Source organism: Pipistrellus kuhlii, unplaced genomic scaffold, assembly GCF_014108245.1.
Source record: "Pipistrellus kuhlii isolate mPipKuh1 unplaced genomic scaffold, mPipKuh1.p scaffold_m20_p_3, whole genome shotgun sequence".
Taxonomy (NCBI): domain Eukaryota; kingdom Metazoa; phylum Chordata; class Mammalia; order Chiroptera; family Vespertilionidae; genus Pipistrellus; species Pipistrellus kuhlii.
Window position 1 is genome coordinate 92,355,277 of NW_023425529.1, and position 27,390 is coordinate 92,382,666.

At 39.3% G+C, this 27,390-nt stretch overlaps 1 protein-coding gene across 8 annotated transcripts in view; it reads left to right on the top strand.

Annotated features, from left to right (window-relative positions):
* The first annotated feature begins 203 nt into the window (after positions 1-203).
* The window catches only part of IFT88 (intraflagellar transport 88), a 178,072-nt gene continuing 150,885 nt past the window's right edge, over positions 204-27,390 (top strand). For 4 of the 8 annotated variants that reach the window (XM_045588518.1, XM_045588521.1, XM_045588520.1 and 1 more), the window contains exons 1-3: positions 205-375; positions 1,260-1,293; positions 9,359-9,454. In XM_045588518.1, the coding sequence (XP_045444474.1) occupies positions 1,291-1,293; positions 9,359-9,454 (99 nt within the window). In that variant the 5' untranslated portion in view covers positions 205-375; positions 1,260-1,290. Of the gene's footprint in view, positions 376-1,259; positions 1,294-9,358; positions 9,455-27,390 lie in introns of all 8 variants that reach the window. The other 4 variants (XM_045588522.1, XM_045588524.1, XM_045588519.1 and 1 more) reach the window with 3 other exon arrangements.

Consider the following 27,390-nt stretch of genomic DNA (forward strand, 5'->3'; position numbering starts at 1 on the left):
GTAGTTCATAGTTACTGAGTGTCATTCTTTACTATTCTGTTTTCCGGCTGATTTCAGAAGAATTTACAAGATTTAGCTTCCTTCCTTCTCCCCGGAAGCCGCCCTCCAGGGCCCCTCCGGGTGCCCGTCCGCTCGGGCCCCGCCCCATCCTCTTCCACCCCCGCCTCTCAGGCTCCGCCCCCTCCTCCCTTCCGGCCTCAGAGCGCCCGGCTCCCTCGGCCCAGCCCTGGCGCGGAGGACTGTGGGAGCGGCTTCCTTGGATACGCGCTTGGCAACGACCTGGCTCCCAGCTCAGCCTGCGCAGGGTCTTAGCTTCTCCAAATCTCCGCGTCGCTCGGACTCCGCTCCCGGCCGCTCCGCTCCCCTCATCCCGAGGTAGGAGAAGGGCTGGGGCCGGGCGCCGCGGGGGCCGGCGCGGCTCTCCGCCTCCTGGGGGAGAGGGACTCGGGGCTGGCGTGGGGCCTCCTGTGGCCTCTGCCTGCCAGGCGGCACCTCCCTCCTGGGCCCGCCTGTCCGCCAGGAGCGCGGGCGCCCATTGCCATCAAGTTTGTGTGGCCGCCGGTCCCAAGTCATAGTCACGCCTGAATCAGGAAAGCTTGCAGCGAGAACACACCCCTTTAATGTCTGTGTGGTGTAAAGCTTGCGAAAAGTGGTTCCGGGAAAGGTGGAATTCCTGAGGTGTACAAGCACACAGCAATACGTTCTCACTCTCCCAAAGGTGAAAACAACCAAAGATTGGAAGTGCTGTTTCCCCCAAATTGGTTCTAGGCCTAAAACCCCACTTTTTCTACAGGGTCGATGTCCTAGCTGTGAGCTTTAATAGGAACTACAGGGGGCCTGTTGGAAGAAGATTGTCCAGCATAGGCAGCAGAATATCATAAAAACAAATACCCTTCACATTTCAAACAAAGGTTTTGCTGGCATTTTTAGAAAAAGATATTTAATTTTATTTTTCATTTTTAATTACGGTATTATATGTGTACATATCTTACCATTACTCCCCATCCCACTCCCATACATGCCCTCAACCCCCCAGTGTCTTGCATCCATTGGTTATGCTTGTATGCATGCATATAAGCCCTGCGGTTGATCTTTTATCTCCCCCACATCTCCCTAACCTTCCTGCTGTAATTTGACAGTCTGTTGCTTTATTTCTCTGTATCTTTTTGTTCATCAGTTTATAATGTTCTTTATTATCCATAAATGAGTGAAATCATGTGGTATTTTTTTTCTTTCATTGCCTGGCTTATTTCACTCAGCAGTTCTCCAGTTCCATCCAGGTCGCTGCAAATGGTAAGAATTCCTTCTTTTTTATGGCAGCATATTATTCCATTGTGTAGATGTACCATAGTTTTCTGATCCAGCCATCTGCTGATAGGCACCTAGGCTGTTTCCAAACCTTGGCTATTGTAAATTGTGCTGCTATGAACATAGGAATGCTTATATCTATCTGATTGGTGTTTCTAGTTTCTTAGGATATATTCCTAAGAGTGGGATTACTGGGTCAAATGGGAGTTCCATTTTCAGTATTTTGAGGAAACTCCATACTGTTCTCCACAGTGGTTGCACCAGTCTGCATTCCCACCAGCATGGCACGAGGGCTCCTTTTTCTCCGCAACCTCGCCAACACTTGTTGTTTGTTGATTCGTTGATGATATGAGATTGTACCCCATTGTTATTTTGATTTGCATCTCTCAGATAATTAGTGACTTTGAGCATGTTTTCATATGTCTCTTGGCCTTCCTTCTGTCTTCTTTCAAAAAGATTCTATTTAGGCCGAAACCGGTTTGGCTCAATGTATAGAGCGTTGGCTTGGGGACTGAAGGGTTCCGGGTTTGATTCCTGTCAAGGGCATGTACCTTGGTTGCGGGCATATCCCCGGTGGGGGGTGTGTGCAAGAGGCAGCTGATTGATGACTCTCTCGCATCGATGTTTCTAACTCTCTATTTCTCCCTTCCTCTCTGTACAAAATCAATAAAATATATTTTTAAAAAAAGATTCTATTTAGGTCTGTTGCCCATTTTTTTTATTGGATCATTTGTCTCCCTTTTATCAAGTTGTATAAGCTGCCTGTAGATGTTGGAGATTAAACCTTTATCAGTGATAACATTTGCAAATATGTTCTCCCATACAGTGGGCTTTCTTGTTGTTTTGTTGATGGTTTCTTTTCCTGTGCAAAAGCTTTTTATTTTGATGTAGTCCCAGTTGTTTATTTTCTCTTTAGCTTTCATTCCCCTAGGAGCAGTATCAGTGAAGAAGTTCTTTTGGCATATGTCTGAGATTTTGCTGCTTGTGGATTCCTCTAGTATTTTTATGGTTTCCCGTCTTACATTTAAGACCTTTATCCATTTAAAGTTTATTTTTTGTGTGCGATATAAGTTGGTGATCTAGTTTCATTTTTTTGCATGTATCTGTTCAATTTTCCCAACACCATTTATTGAAGAGATTGTCTTGACTCCATTGTATGTTCGTGCCTCCTTTGTCAAATATTAATTGAGCATAGTGGTTTGTGTCGATATCTGGGTTCTCAATTTTATTCCATTGGTCTATATGTCTGTAGATTGCTTTGGGTAGTATGGACATTTTAATGATGTTGATTCTACCAATCCATGAACATGGTATGTTCTTCCATATGTTTATGTCTTCCTCTATCTCTTTTTTCAGTGTCCTGTAGCTTTCTGCATATAGGTCTTTTATCTCCTTGGTTAAGTTTATTCATAGGTATCTTAATTTTTTTGTTGCGATGGTAAATAGGATTGCTTTTTTAGTCTCTCTGTAAGTTCATTATTGGTGTATAGAAATGCCATAGATTTCTTGGCATTGATTTTGTATCCTGCTACATTGCCGAATTGATTTAATTAAATCTGTTAGTTTTTTTATGGAGTCTTTTAGTTTTTTTTATGTACAATACCATGTCATCTGCAAATAAGGACAGCTTTACTTCTTTTCCAATTTGGATGCCTTTTATTTCTTCTTCTTTATTTCTTCATAATACTTCCAGTATTATGTCAAACAGGAGTGAGAGTGGGCATCCCCTGTCTTGTTCCTCTTCTTAGGGAAAATGGTTTTAGTTTTTGCCCATTGAGTATAATATTTGCTGTGGATTTATCATATATACCTTTTATTATGTTGAGGTATGATCCTTCTATTCCAACCTTGTTGAGAGTTTTTATCAGGAAAAGGTGTTGGATTTTGTCAAATGCTTTTTCTGCATCGATTGATATCACTATGTGATTTTTATCTCTCAGTTTGTTTATGTGATATATATCATATATTGATTTGTGGATATTGTACCATCCTTGCATCCCTGGGATAAATCCTACTTGGTCATGGTGTATGATCTTTTTTTTTTTTTTTTTGAATATATTTTATTGATTTTTTACAGAGAGGAAGGGAGAGGGATAGAGAGTTAGAAACATCGATGAGAGAGAGTCATTGATCAGCTACCTCTTGCACACCCCCTACTGGGGATATGCTCGCAACTGCCCTTGACCGGAATCCAACCCGGGACCTTTCAGTCCCTAAGCCTACGCTCTATCCACTGAGTCAAACCGCTTTTGGCTGATCTTTCTGATGTACTGCTGGATCTGATTTGCTAAAATTTTGTTGAGGATTTTGGCATCTTTGTTCATGAGCCTGTAATTCTCTTTCATTGTGTTGTCTTTATCTGTTTTTGGTGTTAGGGTAATGCTGGCTTCATAGAAGGTGCTTGGAAGTGTTCTTCCTCTTGAATTTTTTGGAATAGTCTGAGGAGGATAGGTTTTAGTTCTTTCTTGAATGTTTAGTAAAACTCCCCTGTGAAGCCATCTGGCCATGGGCTTTTGTTTGCTGGAGGCTTTTTGATGATTGCTTCAATTTCTTTCATAGTTATTGGCCTATTGAGCTGTTTAGATTCTTCCTGATTGAGTTTTGGAAGGTTATATTTTTCTAGGAATATGTCCATTTCCTCCAAGTTGTCTAGTGTGTTGGAATAAAGTTTCGTAGTATTTTTTTTTTAAACAATCCTTTGTATTTCTGTGGAGCCTGTTATTATTTCACCTCTTTCATTTCTGATTTTGTTTATTTGGGTCCTCTCTCTTTGCTTCTTGGTGATCCTGGCTAGAGGTTCATCAATCTTATTTATCCTTTCAAAGAACCAGCTCTGGGTTTTGTTGATATTTTGTTTTGTTTCTTTGGTCTTTTTGTCATTTATCTTCACTCTGATCTTTATTATTTCCTTCCTTCTGCTTACACTGGGCTATCCTTGTTGCTTTCTTTCTAACTCTTTGAGTTGTAGATTTAGATAGTTTATTACAATTTTTTGTTTTGTTTTTTGCAGTAGCTTGTAGAGCTATGAACTTCCCTCTCAAGATGGCTTTTGCTGTGTCCCATAGATTTTGGGTGGTTGTGTTTTCATTGTCATTCATTGCTATGATGTTTTTTATTTCCTCCTTGATCTCTCAGGTAACCCAGTCATTGTTTAATATCATCCTGTTTAGTCTCCGTGTGTTTGATTTCTTTGGATTGTTTTTATTATAGTTGATTTACAGTTTTATGCCACTGTGGTCTGAGAAGATGCTTGATATGATTTCTATCTTCTTGAATTTGAAGAGACTTTGCCTATGTCCCAGCATATGGTCTATCTTTGAAAATGACCTATGTGCACTTGAGAAGAATGTATATTCTGTGGCTTTGGGTTGAAATGTTCCGAAGATGTCAATTCTATCTGGTCTAGTGAGTCATTTAGGATTGATGTTTTTTTGCTAAGTTTATGTGTAGAGGATTTTTCCAATGGAAATAGTGGAGTATTAAAGTCTCCTATTATGATTGTATTGCTGTTAATTTCTCCCTTGATATCCTCCAGGAGTTTTTTGTTTTTTTTTGTTTGTTTTTTTTTATGTATTTGGGTGCTCCTGTATTGGGTGCATATATATTTACCAGAGTTATGTCTTATTGTTGGATTGCTCCCTTTAGTATTATGAAGTATCCTTCCTTATCTCTTGTTATGTCCTTTGCTTTGAGATCTAATTTTTCAGATTTAAGTATTGCTACCCTAGCTTTTTTTTTTTTTTTTTTTTTTTTTTGCATTTCCATTTATTTGGAAAACCTTTTTCCATCCCTTCACCCTCAGTCTCTGTGTGTCTTTTTTTCCTGAAGTGAGTTTCTTTAGACAGCGGATATATAGGTCTTTTGTTTTCTTATCCAATTCGTTAGTCTGTGTCTTTTGATTGGGGCATTTAATCCATTTACATTTAAAGTAATTATTGATAGGTACTTATTTATTTATTTTTGCAATTTTTATTTTTTACAGCTGTATTCCTTCTTTACTTCATATATATATTTTACAGCAGACCCGTTAGCATTTCTTGCATTGTTGGTTTGGTGGTGATAAATTCCCTAAGTCCTTTTTTTGTCGGTGAAGCTCCTGATTTCACCTTCAATTTTGATTGATAGCTTGCTGGGTACAGTATTCTTGGATACAGAACCTTCCTTTGCATGATTTTGTATATTTCATTTCATTCCCTTCTTGCCTAATGAGTTTCTGTTGAGAAATCAGTTGCTAGTCTGATGGGGGTTCCTTTGTATGTAACTTTCTGTCTCTCTCTGGCCGCTTTTAAGATTCTTATTTTGTTGTTGGTGTTTGCCAATTCAATTATAATGTGCCTTATTGTTGGTGTTTTGGGGTTCATTTTGCTTGGGACTCTGTGAGCTTCTTGGATTTGTGTGGGTTTTTTGTTCCCTATATTGGGGAAAGTTTTCTGACATTATTTCTTCAAACAGATTTTCTATTTCTTGTTCAGTTTCCTCTCCTTCTGTGACCCCTATTATGTGGATGTTTTGTTTAGTGTTGTCCCAAAGTTCCCTTAGGCTCTCCTCCTGCTTTTTAATTTTTTTTTTCCTAGAAGCTGCTCTAATTGGGTATTTCCCCCCACCTAGTCTTCTAGTTCACTGATGCGGTCCCCTGCTTCTTCTGATCTACTCTTGATGCTTTCTATTGAGTTCTTTAAAGCAATGAATTCGTTTTTCATTTCTTCTTGGTTTGTCTTCATTTTCTCTAGGTTCTTGCTCATATTATCGAATTTGTCTTCCATTCTTTTCAGCCATTTTATGACCATTTCTCTGAATTCTTCTCTGACATGTTGCCTGCCTCTATTTTGTTTACTTCCTTTTATGGTGATGCCTGCCTTTCTTTCATATGCGGGCTGTTTCTTTGTCTCCCTATGGTCTCTCTTCTCCGAATGTCTGGTAATGTAGTTCTCTCTCTCCTTAACCCGGTGAAATCTGATTTTTTTGTGGAGGGGTGTAGTGCTCCTCTGAATCCAAATGTTTGCGCCTAGTTTGGACCGGTGTTCTAGGGCTCACAGCTGTTCAGTGGTTGCCTCAATTGTAGCTTTTAAAGCTTGTGACAAGATCCACTTTCCCCTTCAAGATGGCACAGTCTCCGTGTCTGAGCCGGGCATTCTGAGAGGGAACCCAGCAGCAGTGGGGGCTGCCCAGTCAGGAGAACCCTGTCCAGCAGTCCCTGCCTTCTCCTGGAGTTTAGCTGTCCCTTAACTCACCAACAAATTCTCCCCATGCAACCCTTAGCTGTTCTTTCTTTCTTTCTACTCCAGGACAAGGCTCGGGACCCGACTGTCTATTCTGCCAACATTTTTCTATCCTGCCATTTGGTTTTACATTGAGGGGGCATTCCCCCACCCAGGTCATTTCAACATGCATTATCAGATTAAAATGTTCTTTATTATCCGTAAATGAGTGAAATCATGTGGTATTTTTCTTTCATTGCCTGGCTTATTTCACTTAACATAATGCTCTCCAGGTCCATCCATCTTGCTGCAAATGGTAAGAATTCCTTCTTTTTATAGCAGCTTAGTATTCCATCATGTAGATGTACCATAGTTTTCTGATCCAGCCATCTGCTGATAGGCATTTAGGGTGTTTCTAAATCCTAGCTATGGTAATTGTGCTGCTATGAACATAGGGGTACATATATTCTTTCTGATTAGTGTTTCTAGTTTCTTGGGATATATTCTTAGAAATTGGGATTACTAGGTGAAATGGGAGTTCCATTTTTAGTTTTTTGAGGAAATGCCATATTCTTTTCCACAGTGGCTGCACCAGTCTGCATTCCCACCAGTAGTGCACAAGGATTCCTTTTTCTTCGCATCCTTGCCAACACTTGTCGTTTGTTGATTTGTTGATGATAGCCATTCTGACAGATGTGCGATGGTACCGCATTGTTGTTTTGATTTGCATCTCTCAGATAATTAGTGACTTTGAGCATGTTTTCATATGTCTCTTGGTCTTCCTTCTGTCTTCTTTTGAAGATTCTATTTAGGTCCGTTGCCCATTTTTTAATTGGATCATTTGTCTCCCTTTTTTTATTTTATTTTATTTTATTTTTTTATTAAATTATTATCTGTGTACATATTTTAACAATGCCCTCCCCTCCCATACATACCCTCCCTCCCCAGAGTTTTGTGTCCATTGGTTGTACTTATATGCATGTATACAAGTCCTTCGGTTCATCTCTTATTTCCCCCAGATCTCCCTACTCTCCCCGCTGTAATTTTACAGTCTGCTTGTTGCTTTACTGTCTTTATATCTATCTTTTGGTTTGTCAGTTTATAATGTTTTTTAATATCCATAAATGAGTGAGGCCATGTGGTATTTCTCTTTCATTGACTGGCTTATTTCACTCAGCATGATGTTCTCTAGTTCTATTCAGGTTGCTGCAAATGATGAGAATTCCTTCTTTTTTATGGCAGCATAGTATTCCATTGTGTAGATGTACCATAGTTTTTGGATCCAGTCATCTGCTGACGGGCACCTAGGCTGTTTCCAGATTCTAGCTATTGTAGATTGTGCTGCTATGAACATAGGGGTGCATATATCCTTTCTGATTGGTGTTTCTAGTTTCTTGGGATATATTCCTAGAAGTGGGATTACTGGGTCAAATGGGAGTTCCATTTTCAGTTTTTTGAGGAAACTCCACACTGTTCTCCACAGTGGTTGCACCAGTCTGCATTCCCACCAGCAGTGCACAAGGGTTCCTTTTTCTCCACAACCTCGCCAACACTTGTCGTTTGTTGATTTGTTGATGTTGGCCATTCTGACAGGTGTGAGATGGTACCACTTTGCTGTTTTGATTTGCATCTCTCAGATAATTAGTGACTTTGAGCATGTTTTCATGTGCCTTTTGGCCTTCCTTCTGTCTTATTTTGAAAATATTCTATTTAGGTCCATTGCCCATTTCTTAATTGGATCATTCATCTTCTTTTTATTTAGTTGTATCAGCTGTCTGTAGATGTTGGAGATTTAACTTTTATCAGTGGTGTTATTTGTAAATATGTTCTCCCACACCGTGGGCTTTCTTGTTGTTTTGTTGATGGTTTCTTTTCCTGTGCAAAAGCTTTTTATTTTGATGTAGTCCCATTTGTTTATTTTCTCTTTAGATTCCATTCCCCTAGGAGCAGTATCAGTGAAGAAGTTCTTTTGGCATATGTCTGAGATTTTGCTGCCTGTGGATTTTGCTGCCTCTAGTATTTTTATGGTTTCCCATCTTATGTTTAAGTCCTGCATCCATTTTGAGTTTATTTTTGTGTACTTGTAAGTTGTCTAGTTTCATTTTTTTTTGCATGTATCTGTCCAATATTCCCAACACCATTTATTGAAGAGATTGTCTTGACTCCATTGTATGTTTGTGCCTTCTTTGTCAAATATTAATTGAGCATAATGGTTTGTGTCGATATCTGGATTATCAATTCTATTTCATTGTTTTATATGTTCTTGTGCCAGTACCAGGCTGTTTTGAGAACTGTGGCCTTATAATACAGTTTGAAATCTGGTATCGAGATCCCACCTACTTTGTTTTTCTTTCTCAGAATTGCTATGGCTATTTGGGGCCTTTTTTTTTTTTTTTTTTTTTTTTTTTTTTTTTTTTTTTTTTTAATTCCAGATGAATTTTTGGAGAGTTCTTTCAAGGTTTGTGAAATATGCTGTTGGTATTTTAATGGGGAGTGCCTTGAATCTGTACATTTTAATGATGTTGATTCTATCAATCCGTAAACATGGCATGTTCTTCCATCTATTTAGAAGAGATAGAAGTCTTCCTCTATCTCTTTTTCAGTGTCCTGTAGTTTTCTGCATATACATCTTTTACCCCCTTCGTTAAGTTTATTCCTAGGTATCTTAATTTTTTTGGTGCGATGGTAAATCCTACTAGTAGTTTTGAAATTTTGACATGAAAAAAGTTTCAAGGCTGGAAAAATGTGTAGAAGTAAATCTGACCGGAAAGGTTTTTAAATAGTTATACTTTATTTCAATTAAGAATTATTTCTCATCCCAAGAAGATATTTATACAGCTGGTTTTTCCTAGGTACAGATGATGCAGAATGTACACCTTGCCCCAGAGACAGATGAAGACGACCTTTATTCTGGTTACAATGACTACAATCCCACCTATGATACTGAGGTAAAAAAAAAAAAAAAAAAATGTGCTTTTTAATATTGGTTTTTGTTAAGCATCTAGTTGATGAAAAGTTTGGATTTGAGGTTCTGTCTTATTATGCTTTTAATTAAGTAATTTGATTAAAAGCTTAGAAAAGTGCTTTTACTGAAAACTCTGCTAACTTGCATTAGTAATAATAATAGTGGCAGAGGGGGAAATCATGAGAAATATTATTGGAACAAACTAGGGTGGTCTATGCATGCTGTATTCTTCAGCACTAACTACTGAATGTATGAGCTAAAAATACTTAGATCACTTGCAGTAACTAAAATCAGTTTTTTTAATTTTCTAAATTTGAAATGTCATGTAGAGTTACTTTAATTCCTTTAATTAAATTATGTAAATATCTTCTAGAAAAATTAGGAAATAGAAATAGGTATAAAGAAAAGGTAAGCTAGAAACCAAAATGGCGGCATAGGTAAACACCTGAACTGCTGCCTTGCACAACAACTTCAAAACTACAACTAAAAGATAAAAGGGACATCATCCAGAACCACAGGAATGCTGGCCGAGTGGAAATTCTACAACTAGAAGGAAAGAGAAAAGCACACTGAGACTCAGAGGAGCTGCACTAGTAAAGGCAGAGGTCTGGAGGCATGTGCAGAGAGGGCTGGCAACTTAGTACGTGGTTGTCTTTTTTCTAGCAGGAGGGAGACAAAATCTCCCGACTGCTCTGAACTCCAGTTACGGGCGAGACTCTGGGGACCCAGCTAATACGAGGAGAAACTGGACTGTCTGGCAGTGGTTGGTACTCGAGGGTGGCTTTCTCTCAGAGGTGCTTGCAGCAATTACTAAGGGACACTGAGACCCATGTGCCTCTTAGGGCAGGGCTGATGGGAAGCCATTGCTGTTTGCTCCAACCTGAGACTCCACCCCACCCAATTTATGCACAGAGGCTTTTGCGTATCAATGGCCTGGTACTTTGAAAACTAAACTTACCTAACAGACTGCAGCTGAAACAGTGAGACTCAGAAAATCCAAAAGAAGGCCCAAAGCCCCACGTGGTCTTGGAGTTTTCTGAAAATATACAAACATATTCTCAACCAAAAGTTAATAAAGGAATATTTTCTATAAATTTGACTTGCAATCCTTTTTATTTTTTGCCCAAATGATTTTCCTCTGGCTTATTTTGATACCATGTGTGTTTTACATGGGTGTCTTGCTGTTAGCATTTCAAATGAAAGTTAATTTTCTAAAGTACAAATTTTCTAGATGTAATTTACTTACAGGATTTTTTCCTTACATGATATTCTTCTACTATCCCATTTTTAAAATTTAAATATTAGGAGGTTTTGGAAATTTTATAATGCAGTCTTGATAACTTTTAAATTTTAATATTTTACACTAAAATATGACTGCTTAGGTTCATTTCATGTTACACAATTTTACCATGAGATGAACTATCAATAAAAATTTTAGTTAACACTTTAGGCACAGCTTTTTGTCCAGTACAATTAATTTTTCTAGAATATTCGCTTATTTCAGTTAGCCAATTTAAGTTAGTCTGAAAACTTGACTACTATTTTACTGTCAAATTTAATACTCTAATAACAATCTTATTTTACCCTGTAAATATTAGTGGAAAGGATTATTTGCATTCTTGAGTAGCTTCTGAGTATTTCTAGTGCTAGACTGGATTTAGATATCAAAAACTCATTTCTCCACATCATGGGCACAAGACAACTCAAACAAGGCTTGTTTCATTGAGGGGACAGCTGCTATCAGCCAAGTCTTTGACTGTTACCTGGGTCCCAATTTGAGCTGGGCCTGGGAAGTGAAGCAACCATGGGGACAGGAGACCTCTCAGAAGGGATGAGGGTTCAGGCTCCTGAAAAGTTGGGGGGTGAATGTCTGTGTTGCACCTGTATTGACCCCAAGTTCTCTCCTGTTGGCTCCTCTGCAACTGTGCCTGTCTTAGGTTGTTCCTTCCCTGTGGAATCTTACCTGTCTCTGACTAATCATCCATCCTCCTGGGCCAAGCAGGGTGATGTGAGGCCCAGTTCTGTCTCCTTGGTAGCCTATGCCCCTATGGCCTCCATGCCCAGCGCCTTTCTTGGGATCTCCTTGCCTGCTGTCAGGGTCCCACCCAGCACTGATCACATATCTTGTGGAACCCAGGTTTGTTCTCCAGGGAGGGCCCAGCTCACCCCACTGGGTGAGAGACAGATCCATGGTACCAGCCTTTACAAGGCTTCAACCTCGGCATGAATCGAAAGCTCAGGCAACAGCTGTTGGCAATTGGATTGTAAAAAAGGGTCCCTTTTGACCAAAAGGGCAAGAGGGGCCAATATAGAATGCTCAGGTGCCTTCCCAGGGGGTCCTCTACACAGCGAAAGGGATTAAATCCTTTCATGTCCTTTTTAAATTTCTTAGCCCATTTTTTTTTATTGGATTGTTTATCTTCCTTTTGTTAAGTTGTCTGAGTTCCCTGTAAATATTGGAGATGAAACCTTTATTGGAGATAACATTGGCAAATATATTCTCCCATGCAGTGGGCTTTCTTGTTGTTTTATTGATGATTTATTTTGCTCTGCAGAAGCTTCTTATTTTGATGTAGTTCCATTTGTCTATTTTTTCCTTAGTCTCTCTTGCCCTAGGATCGGTGTCTGTAAAAATATTGCTACGACATATGTCTGCAATTTTGCTGCCTATGGAGTCTTATAGGATTTTTATGGTTTTCTATCGGACATTCAAGTCATTTAGCCATTTTAAGTTTGTTTTTGTGTATGGTGATCTAGTTTCATTTTTTTGCATGTATCTGACCAAATTTCCCAGCACCATTTATTAAAGAGTCTGTTTTGACTCCATTGTATGCTCTTACCTCCTTTGTCAAATATTAATTGACTATAATGGCTTGAGTCAGTTTTAAGGTTCTCTGTTCTTTTTCATTAGTCCATATGTCTATTATTGTGCCAGTATCAGGCAGTTTTCAAAATTGTGGGTTGGTAATATAACTTGATGTCTGGTATTGTGATTCCTCCAACTTTGTTCTTCTTTCTCAGGATAGCTGTGGCTATTTGGGGTCTTTTTTATTCCAGATGTATTTTTGGAGAGTTTGTTCTAGATTTTTGAAATATGCCATTGGTATTTTAATAGGTATTGCATTGAATCTATAGATTGCGTTAGGTAGTCTAGACATATTAATGATGTTAATTCTACCAATCCATGAACATGGTATGTTCTTCCATTTGGTCATGTCTTCCTCTAGCTCTTTTTTTCAATGTCCTGTATTTTTCCGAGTACAGGTCTTTTATGTCCTTAGTTAAGTTTATTCCTAGGTATCTTAATTTTTTTGGTGCAATGGTAAGTGGGATTGTTTTTTTTCTTTTCTCTTTCTGTGAGTTCATTATTGGTTTATAAAAAGGCTATAGATTTCTGGATGTTAATTTTGTATCCTGCTGTATTGCCAAATTCATTTATTAGGTCTAGTAGTTTTTTGATGGAGTCTTTGGGGTTTTCTATGTATAGTATCATATCATCTGTGAATAAGGACAGTTTTACTTCTTTTCCAATTTGGATACCTTTATTTCTTCTTTTTGTCTCATCGCTATGGCTAGTACTTCTAGTGCTATGTTGAACAGGAGTGGTGAAAGTGGGCATTCCTGTCTTTGTCCTGTTCTTATTAGGAAGTTTTTGCCTATTGATTATAATGTTGGGTGTAGGTTTGTCATATATTGTTTTTATTATGTTGCATGATCCTTCTATTCCCACTTTGCTGAGATTTTTTATCAGGAAAGGGCATTGGATTTTGTTAAATGCTTTTTCTGCATCAATTGATATGATTATGTGATTTTTGCCTCTCAATTTATGTGATGTATCACATTTATTGATTTTCTGATATTGTACCATTCTTGCATCCCCAGAATGGTCATGGTCATGGTGTATGATCTTTCTAATGAATTGCTGAATCGAATTTGCTAAAATTTTGTTAAGGATTTTAGCATCCATGTTTATCAAGGATATTGGCCTGTAGTTCTCTTTTTGTGTGGTGTTTTTATCTGGTTTTGGGATTAGGGTAATGCTGACTTCATAGAAAGAGTTTGGAAGTGTGCCTTCCTTTTGAATTTTTTTTTTTTTAATAGTCTGAGGAGAATAGTTTTTAGGTCTTCTTTGAATTCTTTTTTTTTTTTTTTTAATATATTTTATTGATTTTGTGCAGAGAGGAAGGGAGAGAGAGAGTTAGAAACATCGATGAGAGAGAGTCATCGATCAGCTGCCTCTTGCACACCCCCTCCTGGGGATGTGCCCGCAACCAAGGTACATGCCCTTGACCGGAATCGAACATGGTACCCGTCAGTCCCCAAGCCGACGCTCTATCCATTGAGCCAAACCGGTCCCGGCTTCTTTGAATTCTTGGTACAACTTTTCTGTAAAGCTGTCCGGGCCAGGGCTTTTGTTTGCTGGAAAATTTTTGATCACTCTTTCAATTTCTTTTGTAGTTATCAGCTTTTTCAGGTTTTTTGTTTTGTTTTGTTTTTTTGTTTGTTTGTTTGTTTTTATTCTTGGTTGACTTTTTGGAGCTTGTATTTTTCTAAGTATGTGTTCATTTCATCTGGGTTGTCCATTTTGTTGGAGTAGAGTTGTTCATAGTATTTTTTTAATAATCGTTTGTATTTCTGTGGAATCGGTTGATACTTCACCTCTTTTATTTCTGATTTTGCTTATTTTGGTCCTCTTTCTTTGCTTTTTGGTGAGCCTGGTTGGAGGTTCATCAATATTGTTTGTCCTTTCAAAGAATCAGCTCTTGGTTTCACTGATCTTTTGTATTGTGTGTTGTTGTTGTTTTTTTGTCTCTATGTTGCTTATCTTCACTCTGATCTTATTATTTTCTTCTTTCTGCTTACGCTGGGCTTTTCTTGTTGCTCTCTTTCTAACTCTCTGAGTTGTAGGGTTAGATAGTTTATTACCATTATTTCTTGTGGGTTTTTTGTTTTTGTTTTTGTTTTTTGCAGTAGGCTTGTAGAGCTATCAACTACCTTCTCAAGTCAGCTTTCACTGTGTCCCATAGATTTTGGATTATTGTGTTTTCATTGTTGTTTGATGCCATAATACTTTTTATTTTTTCTTTGATCTCTCTGGTAACTTAGTCATTGTTTAATAGCATAGTATTCAGTCTCCAGATGTTTGATATTTTTTATTGTTTTTATTAATAAGTTATATTTCCTTAGAAGTTGATTTCTAGTTGTATGACATTGTGATCTGAGAAGATGCTTGATATGATTTCGATCTTCTTGAATTTGAAGAGACTTTGCCTGTGTCCTAATATATGGTCTATCTTTGAAAATGACCCATGTGCACTTGAGAAGAATGTATATTCTGTGGCTTTGGGGTGAAATGTTCTGAAGATGTCAATTAATTTTATCTGATCTAGTGTGTTATTTAGAATTGATATTTCTTTGCTGATTTTTTGTTTAGAGGATTTGTCCAATGGTGATAGTGGGTTATTAAAGTCACCTACTATGACTGTATTGCTGTCAATCTCTCCCTTGATATCCTCCAGAAGTTTTTTTTTTTTAATGTATTTGGGTGCTCCTGAATTGGGTGTGTTTATATTTACCAGAGTTATTTCTTCTTGTTGGATTGCTCCCTTTAGTATTATGAAGTGGCTTTCCTTATCGCTTTATATGTCCTTCACTTTGAGACCTAATTTGTCAGATACAAGTATTGCTACCCCAGCCTTTTTTTTTTCATTTTCATTCACCTTAAATACCCTTTTCCATCCCTTCACCATCAGTCAGTGTGAGTCTTTTTCTGAGGTGGGTTTCTGTACACAACAGATATATGAGTTATGTTTTCTTATCCACTCAGCTACCCTATGTATTTTGATTGGGACATTTAATCCATTTACATTTAAAGTAATTATTTATAGGTACTTGTTTCTTGCCATTTTTTTTTTATGCCTGTGTTCCTTTTTCACTTCCTATTTCTTCTTTTTACAGCAGATCCTTTAGCATTTCTTGCATTGCTGGATTGGTGGTGATATATTCCCTTAGTCCTTTTTTGTCTGTGAAGCTCCTGATTTCTCCCTCAATTTTGATTGATAGCCTTGCCTGGGTACAGTATTCTTGAATTCAGAACCTTTCTTTGCAGGACTTTGTGTGTTTTATTCCATTCCCTTCTGGCCTAATGTGTTTCTGTTGAGAAATTAGTCGCTATTCTAATGGGGGATCCTTTGTACGTAACTTTCTGTCTCTCTCTGGCCACTTTTAAAATTCTTACTTTGTTGTTGGTGTTTGCCAATTTAATTATAATATGCCTTGGTGTTGGTCTATTGGGGTTCATTTTGTTTGGGACTCTGTGAGCTTCTTGGACTTGTGTGATTTTTTTCCTTTCCTATATCAGAGAAGTTTCTTAAAACAGGTTTTCTATTCCTTGCTCAGTTTCCTCTCCTTCTGTCACCCCTATTATGTGGATGTTATTTCATTTTGTGTTGTCTCAAAGTTTCCTTAGGCTCTCCTCTTGTTTTTTAAGTTTTTTTTTGTTTGTTTGTTTTTTTAGTAGCTGGGTATTTTTTCCTACCCTATCTTCTAGCTCACTGATGTGCTCCTCCACTTTTCTAGTTTACTCTTGATGCTTTCTATTGAGCTTCTTATTGCAGTGATGTCATTTTTCATTTTTTTAAATGTATTTTATTGATTTTTTTTTACAGAGAGGAAGGGAGAGAGATAGAGAGCTAGAAAAGTCAATGAGAGAGAAACATTGACCAGCTGTCTCCTGCACACACACACACACCCCCCCCCCCCCGGGATGTGCCCGCAACCAATGTACATGCCCTTGACTGGAATCGAACCTGGGACCCTTCAGTCCGCAGACCGATGCTCTACCACTGAGCCAAACCGGTTTCGGCTCATTTTTCATTTCTTCTTGATTCTTCATTTCCTCTTGGTTTTTACTTATACTGTTGAATTTGCCTTCCAATCTTTTCAGCGACCTTATGGCCAGTTCTCTGAATTCTTTCTGTGACATATTGCTTGCCTCCTTTTTTTGTATGCAAGCTCTTTCTTTGTCTCCAAATGATCACTCCTCTCCGGCTGCCTGGTTTTGTAGCTCTCTCTCTCCTGTGTTGACTTGAAGGAAGAAAATATATCATAACAAGGCAAAGCACACAGGCACTGAATACAAATGTATTCACAATACTAATAACCCCAAATAAAGGAGGCCACCAGAGAAAAGATAATTAGGGATAAAAAAATAGTGCAGAAATTATATCGAGGAAAGGAGAAAAAGTAAGAAAAGAATGGGAATACAAAAGAAGGGGGAAAAACTTTACCTGGGAGAAAACTCCAATGGAACAACTACTATTCCAAAAAATACTAACAACTAACAGCCAGATAGGAATGCAAACTACAAACAACAACTAATAACAAGTTAGGAGTGGAAAAAAAGAAGAAAAACAAAAGAGAAACAATCACACAAACAAAAAAATAAAACAGTCTAATGAATCATGAAAGTAACAACAACAATAGAAAAGAGAAAGAAGGGCAAAACATAACAATGTAAAACAAATTATAAATAAAAAAAACAAGAAAAAAAGGAAGAGAGAAAAAAATTTGGATATTGAATAAAGAGGAGAGAAGTGTGTATGGACTTGGAGCAGGGGATCAGAAATTAGATATATAAGCAGGATTAATTTTTTATTGGGATAAAAAGAAGAAATAGGAAAAATCTAAAGCAGTAATAGCATAAGAGAAATAGGACAAGCAAAGGGGAAAGTGAGGAAGGGAGTGTTGGCATAAAGGTAAAGTTGAGATAGAGTAAAGCGATGCTAAATGAAAATAGAATGTAGAATACCAATCCCAAAATAAAATAAAATCATACTTTTTAAAAAGTAACATAATAGTTGTAATAATACAGATTAAAAATAATAATATAATAATTAAAAAGGTAAAAATCAATTGAGAAAAAAAATTTAGGTTCTTAAGTAAAAGATAAATGATAAAAATGTGCATTAATGAAGGTCATTCCTCAACTGTTCAGTTTGGCATGCCTGTTTCCTGTCAGCTAGTCAGGACATTATTGAAGTTCCCTGCACTCCACAGCTCCTCTGTGTTGTAAGCCACAATCCTGTTTCAAGCAGGCAGTATTTTTTGCTTTTTCAGCCTGCCTGTGGTTGTATTTTCACAAGAGTCAATTTGTGACTCAACCCGAGTGGCAGTATATCTGTATTGAACTCTGAGGCTATAAGTCCTCTCCAGCCAGTATTTAGATTTTGTTTTCCATGTTGTACTTAATACTGGTTTGGGGATATGGACTGCTCCAGAGTTGGTTTTCTGATCATTTCTCTCTGCTCTGTTCCCTGGGTTCCACAAAAACAATTTTCCCCTGCAGTCTCTGACAGTGTTTTTAATTGGTTGATCCTATGTACTGGGCTTTGTAATCAAAAGCAAGGATTTAAAGAAAAAAAAGAGCCAGAGTAAGTGCATGAACTTGCGATTTTTTCACCCCAGCACTGCATGGAACTCTGCTCATGTCTCTGTGCAGGTCTTTTCCCCCTGGCACAGCACAGCTGGTTTTCTGGTAAAGCTTCAGGCTGCCTTTTTGTGCCCAGCCCAGCTATGGGTTGATTTCTAGAGTTCCCTTCTGCCAGCAGCCCTGTGGACCCTCTTCCACATTCAAGGACTAAACTGGCCCCAACGGCCGCAGATTTTGTGGGATGCAGACTTCCTCTGACCTCTAGATCCCACTGCGCCCATTTATGTCTCCAGCCTGGATCGCAGGCCTCAGGGTGAGGTGAAATCTGACCTTTCTGTGAGAAGGTGCAGAGCTTAGCTTGTCCATGTCTGCGTATTTGAGCTGTTTAAAACCTGGTGTTTGTGGATTCGCAACTGGTCCCTGGGTGTTGTGGTTGTAGGGTCTTAGGAAGTATCTGGTTCTTCCCAATTGAAGGTAAGGCTAGGCTTCTGATAATAGCCACTCCCCCCTTCAAGATGGTGCGGTCTCTGCAGCAGAGTCAATCGCTCCAGGAGAGATTTCAGCAGCCGTGGAGGCTGCCCAGTCAGGGGAGCCCAGTCCGGCAGCCCCCAACAGTCCCTCACTTACAACTAGACAGCCCCTGTACGTCCACAGTCTCTCCTTTTGTTCTCTCTCACACACACTATCTTGTAGCTTGCCTTCCTATTGGCAGTATATATCTCTTTATAGTTTGGGATAAAATGGTCATACTCTGTGCTGTTTTCTCTGGATTTTCTCTTTTATTAATATCCACTCATATCAACAAATCTATATCTACTTTATATTCTGTGGTATAGCTATTTATTTATTTAAAATATATTTTATTGGTGTTTTTTTTACAGAGAGGAAGGAAGGAGGGACACAGCGTTAGAAACATCGATGAGAGAGAAACATCAATCAGCTGCCTCATGCACACCCCCTACTGGGGATGTACCTGCAACCAAGGTACATGCCCTTGATCGGAATCGAACCTAGGACCTTTCAGTTCACAGGCCGACGCTCTATCCACTGAGCCAAACTGGTTTTGGCCCGTGATGTAGTTATTTAAAAAGTGAAATTATTACTAAAACGAATATTTAAAATGTTTTTACATTTTGAGTTTTACTTCCCCAATTTTAAGAGAGAAAAAACAAAAAAACTTATTATAAATTCATCTTGAATTGGTGTGTGAAAAAAGGATGAAGGATGTGGGAGCTAATTTACTTATTAGTGTGTAAAAGTCAAATATTAGCATTTATAGGACTTCAAACTAATTTAGGAAATCTCATTCTCTTCTACTGAAATTTTTCATATAGTCATTTTCAAATTACATTTTCCTCCAGAGAAAAATGGTAGTCTATGAATTTGAGACCTAGAAAGAAAATAGAAACCATTTACTTACTCTGTATGAAACAGAAATATAGGAGATAATGATCATTGTTGAAAATTTGAAAAATACAGAAGATTGGAGAAAAAAATGAATGATGTAAATCCTTTCTAATACAGTAATCCACTCAAAGATTACCTGCATTAAACATATTACCTGATATTTTGCTGTATTCCTTGTCTTTTACTATGTAGGTTTTTTCCTCTCAACACACACACACAGAGGATTATATAGACTCCTTTTTAAAAATTTGCATGAAAACAGGCATTTTTCTACATTAGTATAAATTATGAAAACCACTGATGATCTTCTCTTTTCTCCCAGTTATAAAAGTAATATGTATAGCCCTGAACAGTGTGGCTCAGTTGGTTGGAGTATGGTCCCATATACCAAAAGGTTGTAGGTTCAATTCCCCATCAGGGCACTACCTGGGTTGCGGGTTCAATCCCTGGTCATGGTGGGTATGGGAGGCAACCGATCGATAGTTCTCTCTCACATGGATGTTTCTCTCTCAGTCTGTCTGTCTCTCTCCATTCCTCTATGTAATATCAATAAAGAAAATAAATTGTATTTATAAAAATATATATGCTCATTATTTAAAAAAATTGCCCATAATCATATTATTCAAAACTAATTATAGTTAATGTTTGCTTTGATTTTCCTTCATGCATAGAGTTTTAGCATGTTTGAATTGAACTAGCATTTACTTTTCTGTTTGCTTTTTTTTTTACATACAGCTACATTGTAGATATCTCATGACAGTAAAAATTGAAGTAAATATAATTTTAATGGCTACATAATACTGAAGATGTACAGTTGTTTATAACCATTTTCAATCATAGGATATCTATTGCCAGTTTTCTTTTTTTTTCTTTTTTTAAATATATTTTGTTGATTTTTCACAGAGAGGAAGAGAGAGGGATAGAAAGTTAGAAACATCAATTAGCGGTCTCTTGCACCACCCCTGCTGGGGATGTGCCCGCAACCAAGGTACATGCTCTTGACTGGAATCGAACCTGGGACCTTTCAGTCCACAGGCCAATGCTCTATCCACTGAGCCAAACCAGTCTCGGCTATTGCCAGTTTTCTGCTAATATATATAACAACAATGCAATGAATAATTTTATGCATAAGTAATTTTCTATATTTTGATCAAACATTTTCTAGGATAGAGTCCAAGAAATGGAATGTAGATAGTTCATGAATATGCTCATTTTTAAAGCACCAGAGAAACTTCCTAACTCCTTAGGTCATCGCAGTGTGGCTTCATTGTTTCATTTGAGGTGAATATTCAGAAGAAATCAAAATAAACCATATAGTAATATTAAAATAATATTTGCTTTACTTTACCCATGGTTTTCTTTTCTCTTAATTGGAATAGTAAGTTTAATATATAGCTGAATTACATGAAATAGTTATTAAAATATTCCAGTGATTAGGCGAGTTGTTAATGAAATAGAAACAATTACGAAAGTTGTATTTGTATTTGTAATTGGAGAATTTGCTGAAAATTTTTAGTTTGTCAGAATTCATTGAGCTGATTAATCAAATTTTACTAATAGTTTAGGAATATTAGAAGACTTCCTTTTCAAAAAAAATCTGCTGAAATACTAAAATCAATTATGCTAAAGGTTGCCTTTGTTTATATATTTCATGTGAAAGTTGCCTAGTTTCTATAGCTAACCAAAAATTCTGTACTTATTTAACTTTATGTGGCTTATATGCAAGGTATTAAAGATTGCTTTAAGTAAAAATTAAAGAAGGATGTTTATACTTTTAAAGTACACAGTATTAACTCCTAGTTATACAAAAATTTTACTTTGTCTGTATAGTTTTAAAAAGTGAATTGATATTGACTCCTTTTTAATGTGGTTTGTATTTATTTATTTATATTTGTTTTTGTTTATTTTTTGTTAATCCTCACAGTAGGATATTTTTTCCATTGATTTTTAGAGAGAGTGGAAGTAAGGGGGGGAGGGGAAACATAGAGAGAGAAACATCAATGTGAGGGAGACACATAGATTGGTTACCGCCTGCATGCACCACCCCAACCAGGGCAGGGGATTGAACCTGCAACCCAGGAATGTGTCCTTGACTGGGAATTGAACCCAAGACCCTTCTGTGATGGGCCAATGCTCTAACCACTGAACAACGCAGTCCAGGCCTATATTTATTTTTAATAACCAAGTATATTTTTGTGGAATGTATAGTATCCACAGAAGACATGTTCCAAGTCTCCCAGGATGCCTGAAACTGGCAATACTACTGAATCCTATAAATGCTATGTTTTTTCCCCTATACATACATATTATGGTAATATTTAACTATACAGTAAGCACAGTAACAGATAATAACAATAACTGATAATAAAATATAATAATTATAACAATATACTGTGATAAAAGTTATGTGAATGTCATGCTAGAGGGCACCAAGGAGGCCAAGGAAGGCTGCAACTTCATAGTTGGGTCCAGATCTTTGTCACCACACAAAGAATTTGAGGACAGGACAGAAAGATTCAGCAAAGCACAATAAATGTATTAAAAGTATTAATTTGAGAAGGGAGTACTGGTGAATGCAAAGGACTAGATACCACAGTGGAGTTTGGGTAGAAGGTTTTTATAATGTGGGTGAGGGTGGCCTAGGTTGGACTTCAGTTTCTGATGCTGGTGGGGTGACTGCTGATGCATTTGTGCTCCACCCTTCCCTCTGGATAATGATTTCTTTTTGGTCCTCCTGTAACTGTCATGGTGATTCAGTGGAGTGGTTCCAAAACTGCAATGTAAATTTAATCTACACTAATAAAAGAAAAACATGCAAATTGAACATCACTCTGCTATGCCTACCAGCCAATCAGGGGTGAGTATGCAAATTAATCCAACAAAAATGGCAGCAGCCATGGAGCTGGAGCAAGCAGGAGGCCTGGGTTTTCCCTGGTGACAAAGGAAGCCAAGCTTCCAGCCCACCCTGGCCTCTGCTTAAGGAGGGGCTGGGAGCCTGGGTCACAGGGGGCGTGGCCAGCCTGAAAATGTCTCTCAGCCCTTACCCAGGCAAGCCATACCCCTATGGGGTGAGGGTCCCCGCTGGGGGGCTTGGTCAGCCTACAAACAACCATCGGCCCCTCAACCAAGCTGGTCAGGCACCCTTGTGGGGACCCCCACCCTGAAGTGGGTGTGGCTAGCCTGAAAACAGCCCTCAGCTCTTCACTCAGGCTGGCCACACCCCCATGGGGTGAGGATCCTGCTGGGGGGCATGGTCAGCCTGTAAACAGTCACCAGCCCCTCACCCAGCTGGTCAGGCACCCCAGTGGGAATCCCTAGCCTGAAGGGGTATGGCCAGCTTGAAAACAGCCCTCAGCTCCTCACCCAGGGCTGCCCCATACCCCAAGAGAACCCTGGGACGCCCTTCAGGGCAAAGCAGCCGACCCCCATCCATGCACCAGGCCTCTATCCTATCTAATAAAAGGATAAGATGCTAATTAGACTGGGAGACGTTCCAGGACATTCTTCTGGACAAAGCCATGGTGGCGAGGCCGAGATAGAGGTGGTTAGAGGCCAAGATGGGAAGGCAGTTGTGGGTGATCGGCCAGGATGGGATGGCAATTGTGAGTGATCAAGCTAGTGGGGGTGGGGGGGAGGCATTGTGGGTGATCAGGCTGGTGGGGGGTATTTGGGGGTGAGCGGACCACCAGGGGCCCAGTTGGGGGCAAGCTGGCCATCAGTGGGGTTCAGTTGGGGGTGAACAGGACAGCAGGGGCAGTTTGGTATGAGCAGGCCAGCAGGGGGCCAGTTGGGAGGTGAGCAGGCTGTCAGGGGGGGAAGTTGGGGGCAAGCACGCTGGAACAAGGGGCAGTTGGGGGTGATCAGGTTGGTGGGGGAGCATTTGGGCCTAGCAGGCCAGTGGCGGGGGCAATTGGGGGCAAGCAGGCCCGCAGAATGGTTAGGGGCAATCAGGCAGGCAGGTGAGCGGTTAGAGCCAATAGTCCAGGATTGCAAGAGGGATGTCCCACTGCCAGTTTAGGCCCGATCCCTGTAAACTGGCAGTAGTACATCCTCCAAGGGGTCCCAGATTGGAGAGGGTGCAGGCCTGGCTGAGAGACATCCCCCGCCCCCTTGCACAAATTTCGTGCACCAGGCCACTAGTGATATTATAATGACTTGTTGATCATTTGTCAATAAGGCTGCTGAATCTGCTTTAGAATGTTTTTTGTTTATCTTAAATACAGGAGATTGGAAGGGAAACGCAGGGAACAGGTGGTCAGAAAAAGGCATATCCAGGATGGAAAAGGGGAGGGATAGACTTTCAGGGCTTTGTTCTCTATTCTAAACTTCCTGACTCTTACATTCCCTCTGAGATATTTCAATCCCACAGTCTTTTGGGGAAATGAAGGGTTGTTGTTTCTTCTGTAGTTACTTCAGGCTGAGATTTGGTATAGGCCCTACCTAGCCTGGGATTGAAGATCTCTTCCTGCCTGATCTAAGGGCCCAAGCCCTATATCCCCTGGATGTTGAGGTATGGTCTGGAATCCTTGGATTATGATCATTTTTACATGAAACTGTTATAATTTAGAAGATATACATTTAAAAAGATTAAAAAGGTGTGAATCAAATAGTAAAAAAAAAAAAGAAAAAAGAAAAAAAAGAGAATAGTTACTTATAGACCAAGGAGTAGAAATACTCAGGTGAAAGAAGGAAGAACTTTTTTAATCGTGTTGCAAAGGACATCGAGATCTGTTTCTTAGTTATACCTGTGAAGCCAGGACCCCATTCATAGATTTTTTTTGGATATTACATGCAATCTGACCTAATTTGTTTATTTATGTGCGTTAATGACTGCACAGATGCCTCCCTGTTTGGCTAAGAGGTAGTCTAGGGCAAGTCTTTTGTCTGGAACTACATTAGCTAGAGAATCTAAGGATTCCTGAATTCCCTGTAGGGCCTCCCCTGTGTTGGTAGCAAGGTCTTTTAGGGCCTGAGTTAGATTGTGTAAGGTTACCTCACTATAACTGAATCTTATCCAAGGGGTGGTTATGCCAATTGTCATTCCTGTGCCTTTTAAGATTAGGCTTATGAATCTTTTGGCTCTTGTTGTAGAGGTTATATTGTGAACACTTATTCCTGCTCCTGTGGGCCCTGATAAGATAGAGTGCATTGTCCCTTAAATTGGGAGTTGTCTATGCAGGGTGAGGCAGCCAGGAATGGAGTAGTAAAGTTCCTTGGGGCTGTCATCCTGGGGAATTGGTGTTTAAGATGTTCACAAAGGAAGACATATCCTGAGGGTGCACTAGCTCTCCCAGGTGATGTGTAGTTTAGCCAGGGAGTGAGGCCCCTAGGGGCCCAGAGATGCCAAATTAACAGAAGGGCCACTTACACTTTAGGACAGTGAAAGTGACCCTTCTATTAGTTTGTTATCTCTGAGCCCCATAGGGGCCTTCCAAGCTCAAGGAATGTGATAAATTAGTTTTTAAGCCTGGTTTACAAATTCTTCCCAATAAGTGCATCTTCCAAAAGGAGGTTGTATTTTATTTTTATCAAAAATTTTGTGGGAGGCAGGTCACAAGTGGGTGATGTTACGCTGTCAGGATTGTGGGAAAGATAGTAGAGGCGGGGAAACCCCAGGAAATGTTCGATTTAGTGTGGACTTATTGGTGCGTTTATTGCAGGGGACCCAAGTAATGTTGAGGGAAGAACAAATAAATGTGTATTGTCATTTTCTCTGGGTTATGATTATAAGGTAGAGTGAGGTGAACACAGCCAAAGGGGTCTTTGTGATACTGAGATGAACCTCCAGAGGGTGAGACTTTCGAAAGTGCTTTGGGGAACCTGAAAGGAGAATAGGGGTCTGGGCTTGTCCTTATGGGGATATGCTCAAGGCTTATAGTGCTGATCTGTGGGTGGGAATGGCAGAAAGACAGAAAGATTGTTTCCTAAAGTGATATTTGTAAGGTTGACAAGAGAGTTTTGTGTTTAATACCTGTAGGGTAACGGGGAAGTAAAATAAGTAGGGCTAGAATTACCATTTTAAGAGCAAGGGATATAAGTTGCTAAGTGGGATCTTAGTGATGCAGAGTGAGGAAAAGAATGAGGGCTGCGAGAAACCCCAGCCAAAGAAAAGACCTACAATCGCAGTGGCCATGTGGTGGAACATTTATTTATAGGTCAAGGAGACATCCAGGGGTTCACGGGTTTGGTTGTCCTTCTGCAGAGTTCAGGAAAGAAAGGTTTTTTTCTAGATAAATGTGTCCAGGGTTATATACCAGGTAGCTTGACTGCCTTGGGGGTGGCAAGCAAGATCTGGTAGGGGCCTTTTCATTTTGGAGTTAACTGATCCTCTGGGGAGCTTCCCTTCCAAATATTAAGGAGGAACCAGTCCCCATTAGATATTAGAGGATGTGTTCCCTAGGGATGGAAGGATTTAATTGCCTTATTTTTGGAGAGCCTGTTGTGCCTATCCTAGATTTATTATAGAATTTACCAAGTGACCAAAAAATACACAGGAGTACCCAGAGATACAGGGAAAACCCATTTATTTCCAGATGTACTGGTACCGTGACTCAGGGAAGCCTGTTTCCAAATCGTAAGCAAGCCAATATGGAGGAAGCTTTCTCTTTATACCCTTTTGTTTCTTTGTCCCCTAAATAAGGATCAGACTTCCTGACCTTAGGCTTTGCAAAAAGCTCCGTGCTGGGATGGGGGCTGTGAGACCACACACCTAAAGGCCTGGCCTGGCACCAGCACTGATAACCCCCTCCAGGGATTGTGTATTGTTCATGGTTTATGGCCTCTATAAAATGTGAGTATTTAGCTAAACAGATCTTGCAGATAATTAACACGTTAAGTGCCCAGCCAGTCACCAGTGTCGGTGTCCGACACTATACTTTCCGTTCAGAAGACAAAACAGGCTGGGCGCTTAATGTGTTAAGGAAGGGGAAGTGACTAGACTATAGGCTAACGGGAATGTGCATTAGGGATATTAATTAACCAGGCTGTTGTACTCTCTTCCAACCCCCGCCCCCCCAAAATGTCTTCTTTTCCATATCAGACTGATGATATATTTAAGTTGCTCCTAGACTTCTGGGTCAAAATATATGTCAGGGGTTAGGAAGGGCCTCCTGTATAAATATGAAAAGGGCTTAGTTCTAAGTTTGACTTTGGAGTGCTTTTGTACCTTAGAGGACTATGGGCAGTAGCCAAAGCCATGTCTCCAAAGTCTCCTGGCATAATTTTGCTAATATTTTCATTAAGGTATGATTAGCCTTTTCTACCTTTTTAAAAGACAGGCCTTTATGAACTATGTAAATGGTTGTTAATGTCTAGGGCTTTGGCTGTTTGTTGGATGATTTTGGCCACAAAGGAAGGGTCCAGGTGATAGTACAGTAAAATAAAAATAGTTGTCACTTCGGAGGCTTTGGGCAGTCTAAACCTTGGAATGATTTCCTGAAGGAGGGCTTTGGTTACCTCCACTGCCTTTTTATTCAGCGTGGGAAAGGCCCCTTCCCATCGAGGAAAAATGTCTGAACACTAGGAGAGAGCAGAGCCCAGGGGCGGGAGGCATTTGTGTAAAATCTATTTGCCAGTCCTCTTTGGGAAGGTACCCTTTCTCTGCACGTGCTTAAGAAGATGGGGATGGGAACTGAAAAGAGAGCACAGGCTTGAGTGACTTCTTTTATTGCTTGAGATAGGCCTAAAGAGTATGTGACATCTTGACCTAGATGGAGAGAGTCATGGAAGGATTTTATAATTTTCCATTGATCCTTAGTTGGGAACAGCAGTTTTTGATATCTCATCTACTATCCTTCATTGTTTAGGGAAAAACCTGGCCTTTCTGCCCAGGTGTTTTCATCAGGGTCATAATTTGGTTTGATGTACAGAAGAAAAATATATAGAATTAGGGCCATAATAGAGTTATCTAACTTGGCAGCATCCTTTGCAGTCCTGTCAGCAAGGGAGCATCCTTTAGATATTTTAGCTGTGTTCCTTTGGTGTCCCTTACAGTGCTAAATGGCTCTTTCTCAGGGTAGTTTTGTTTTTATTTTTTTTGAATATATATATATATATATATATATTGATTTCAGAGAGGAAGG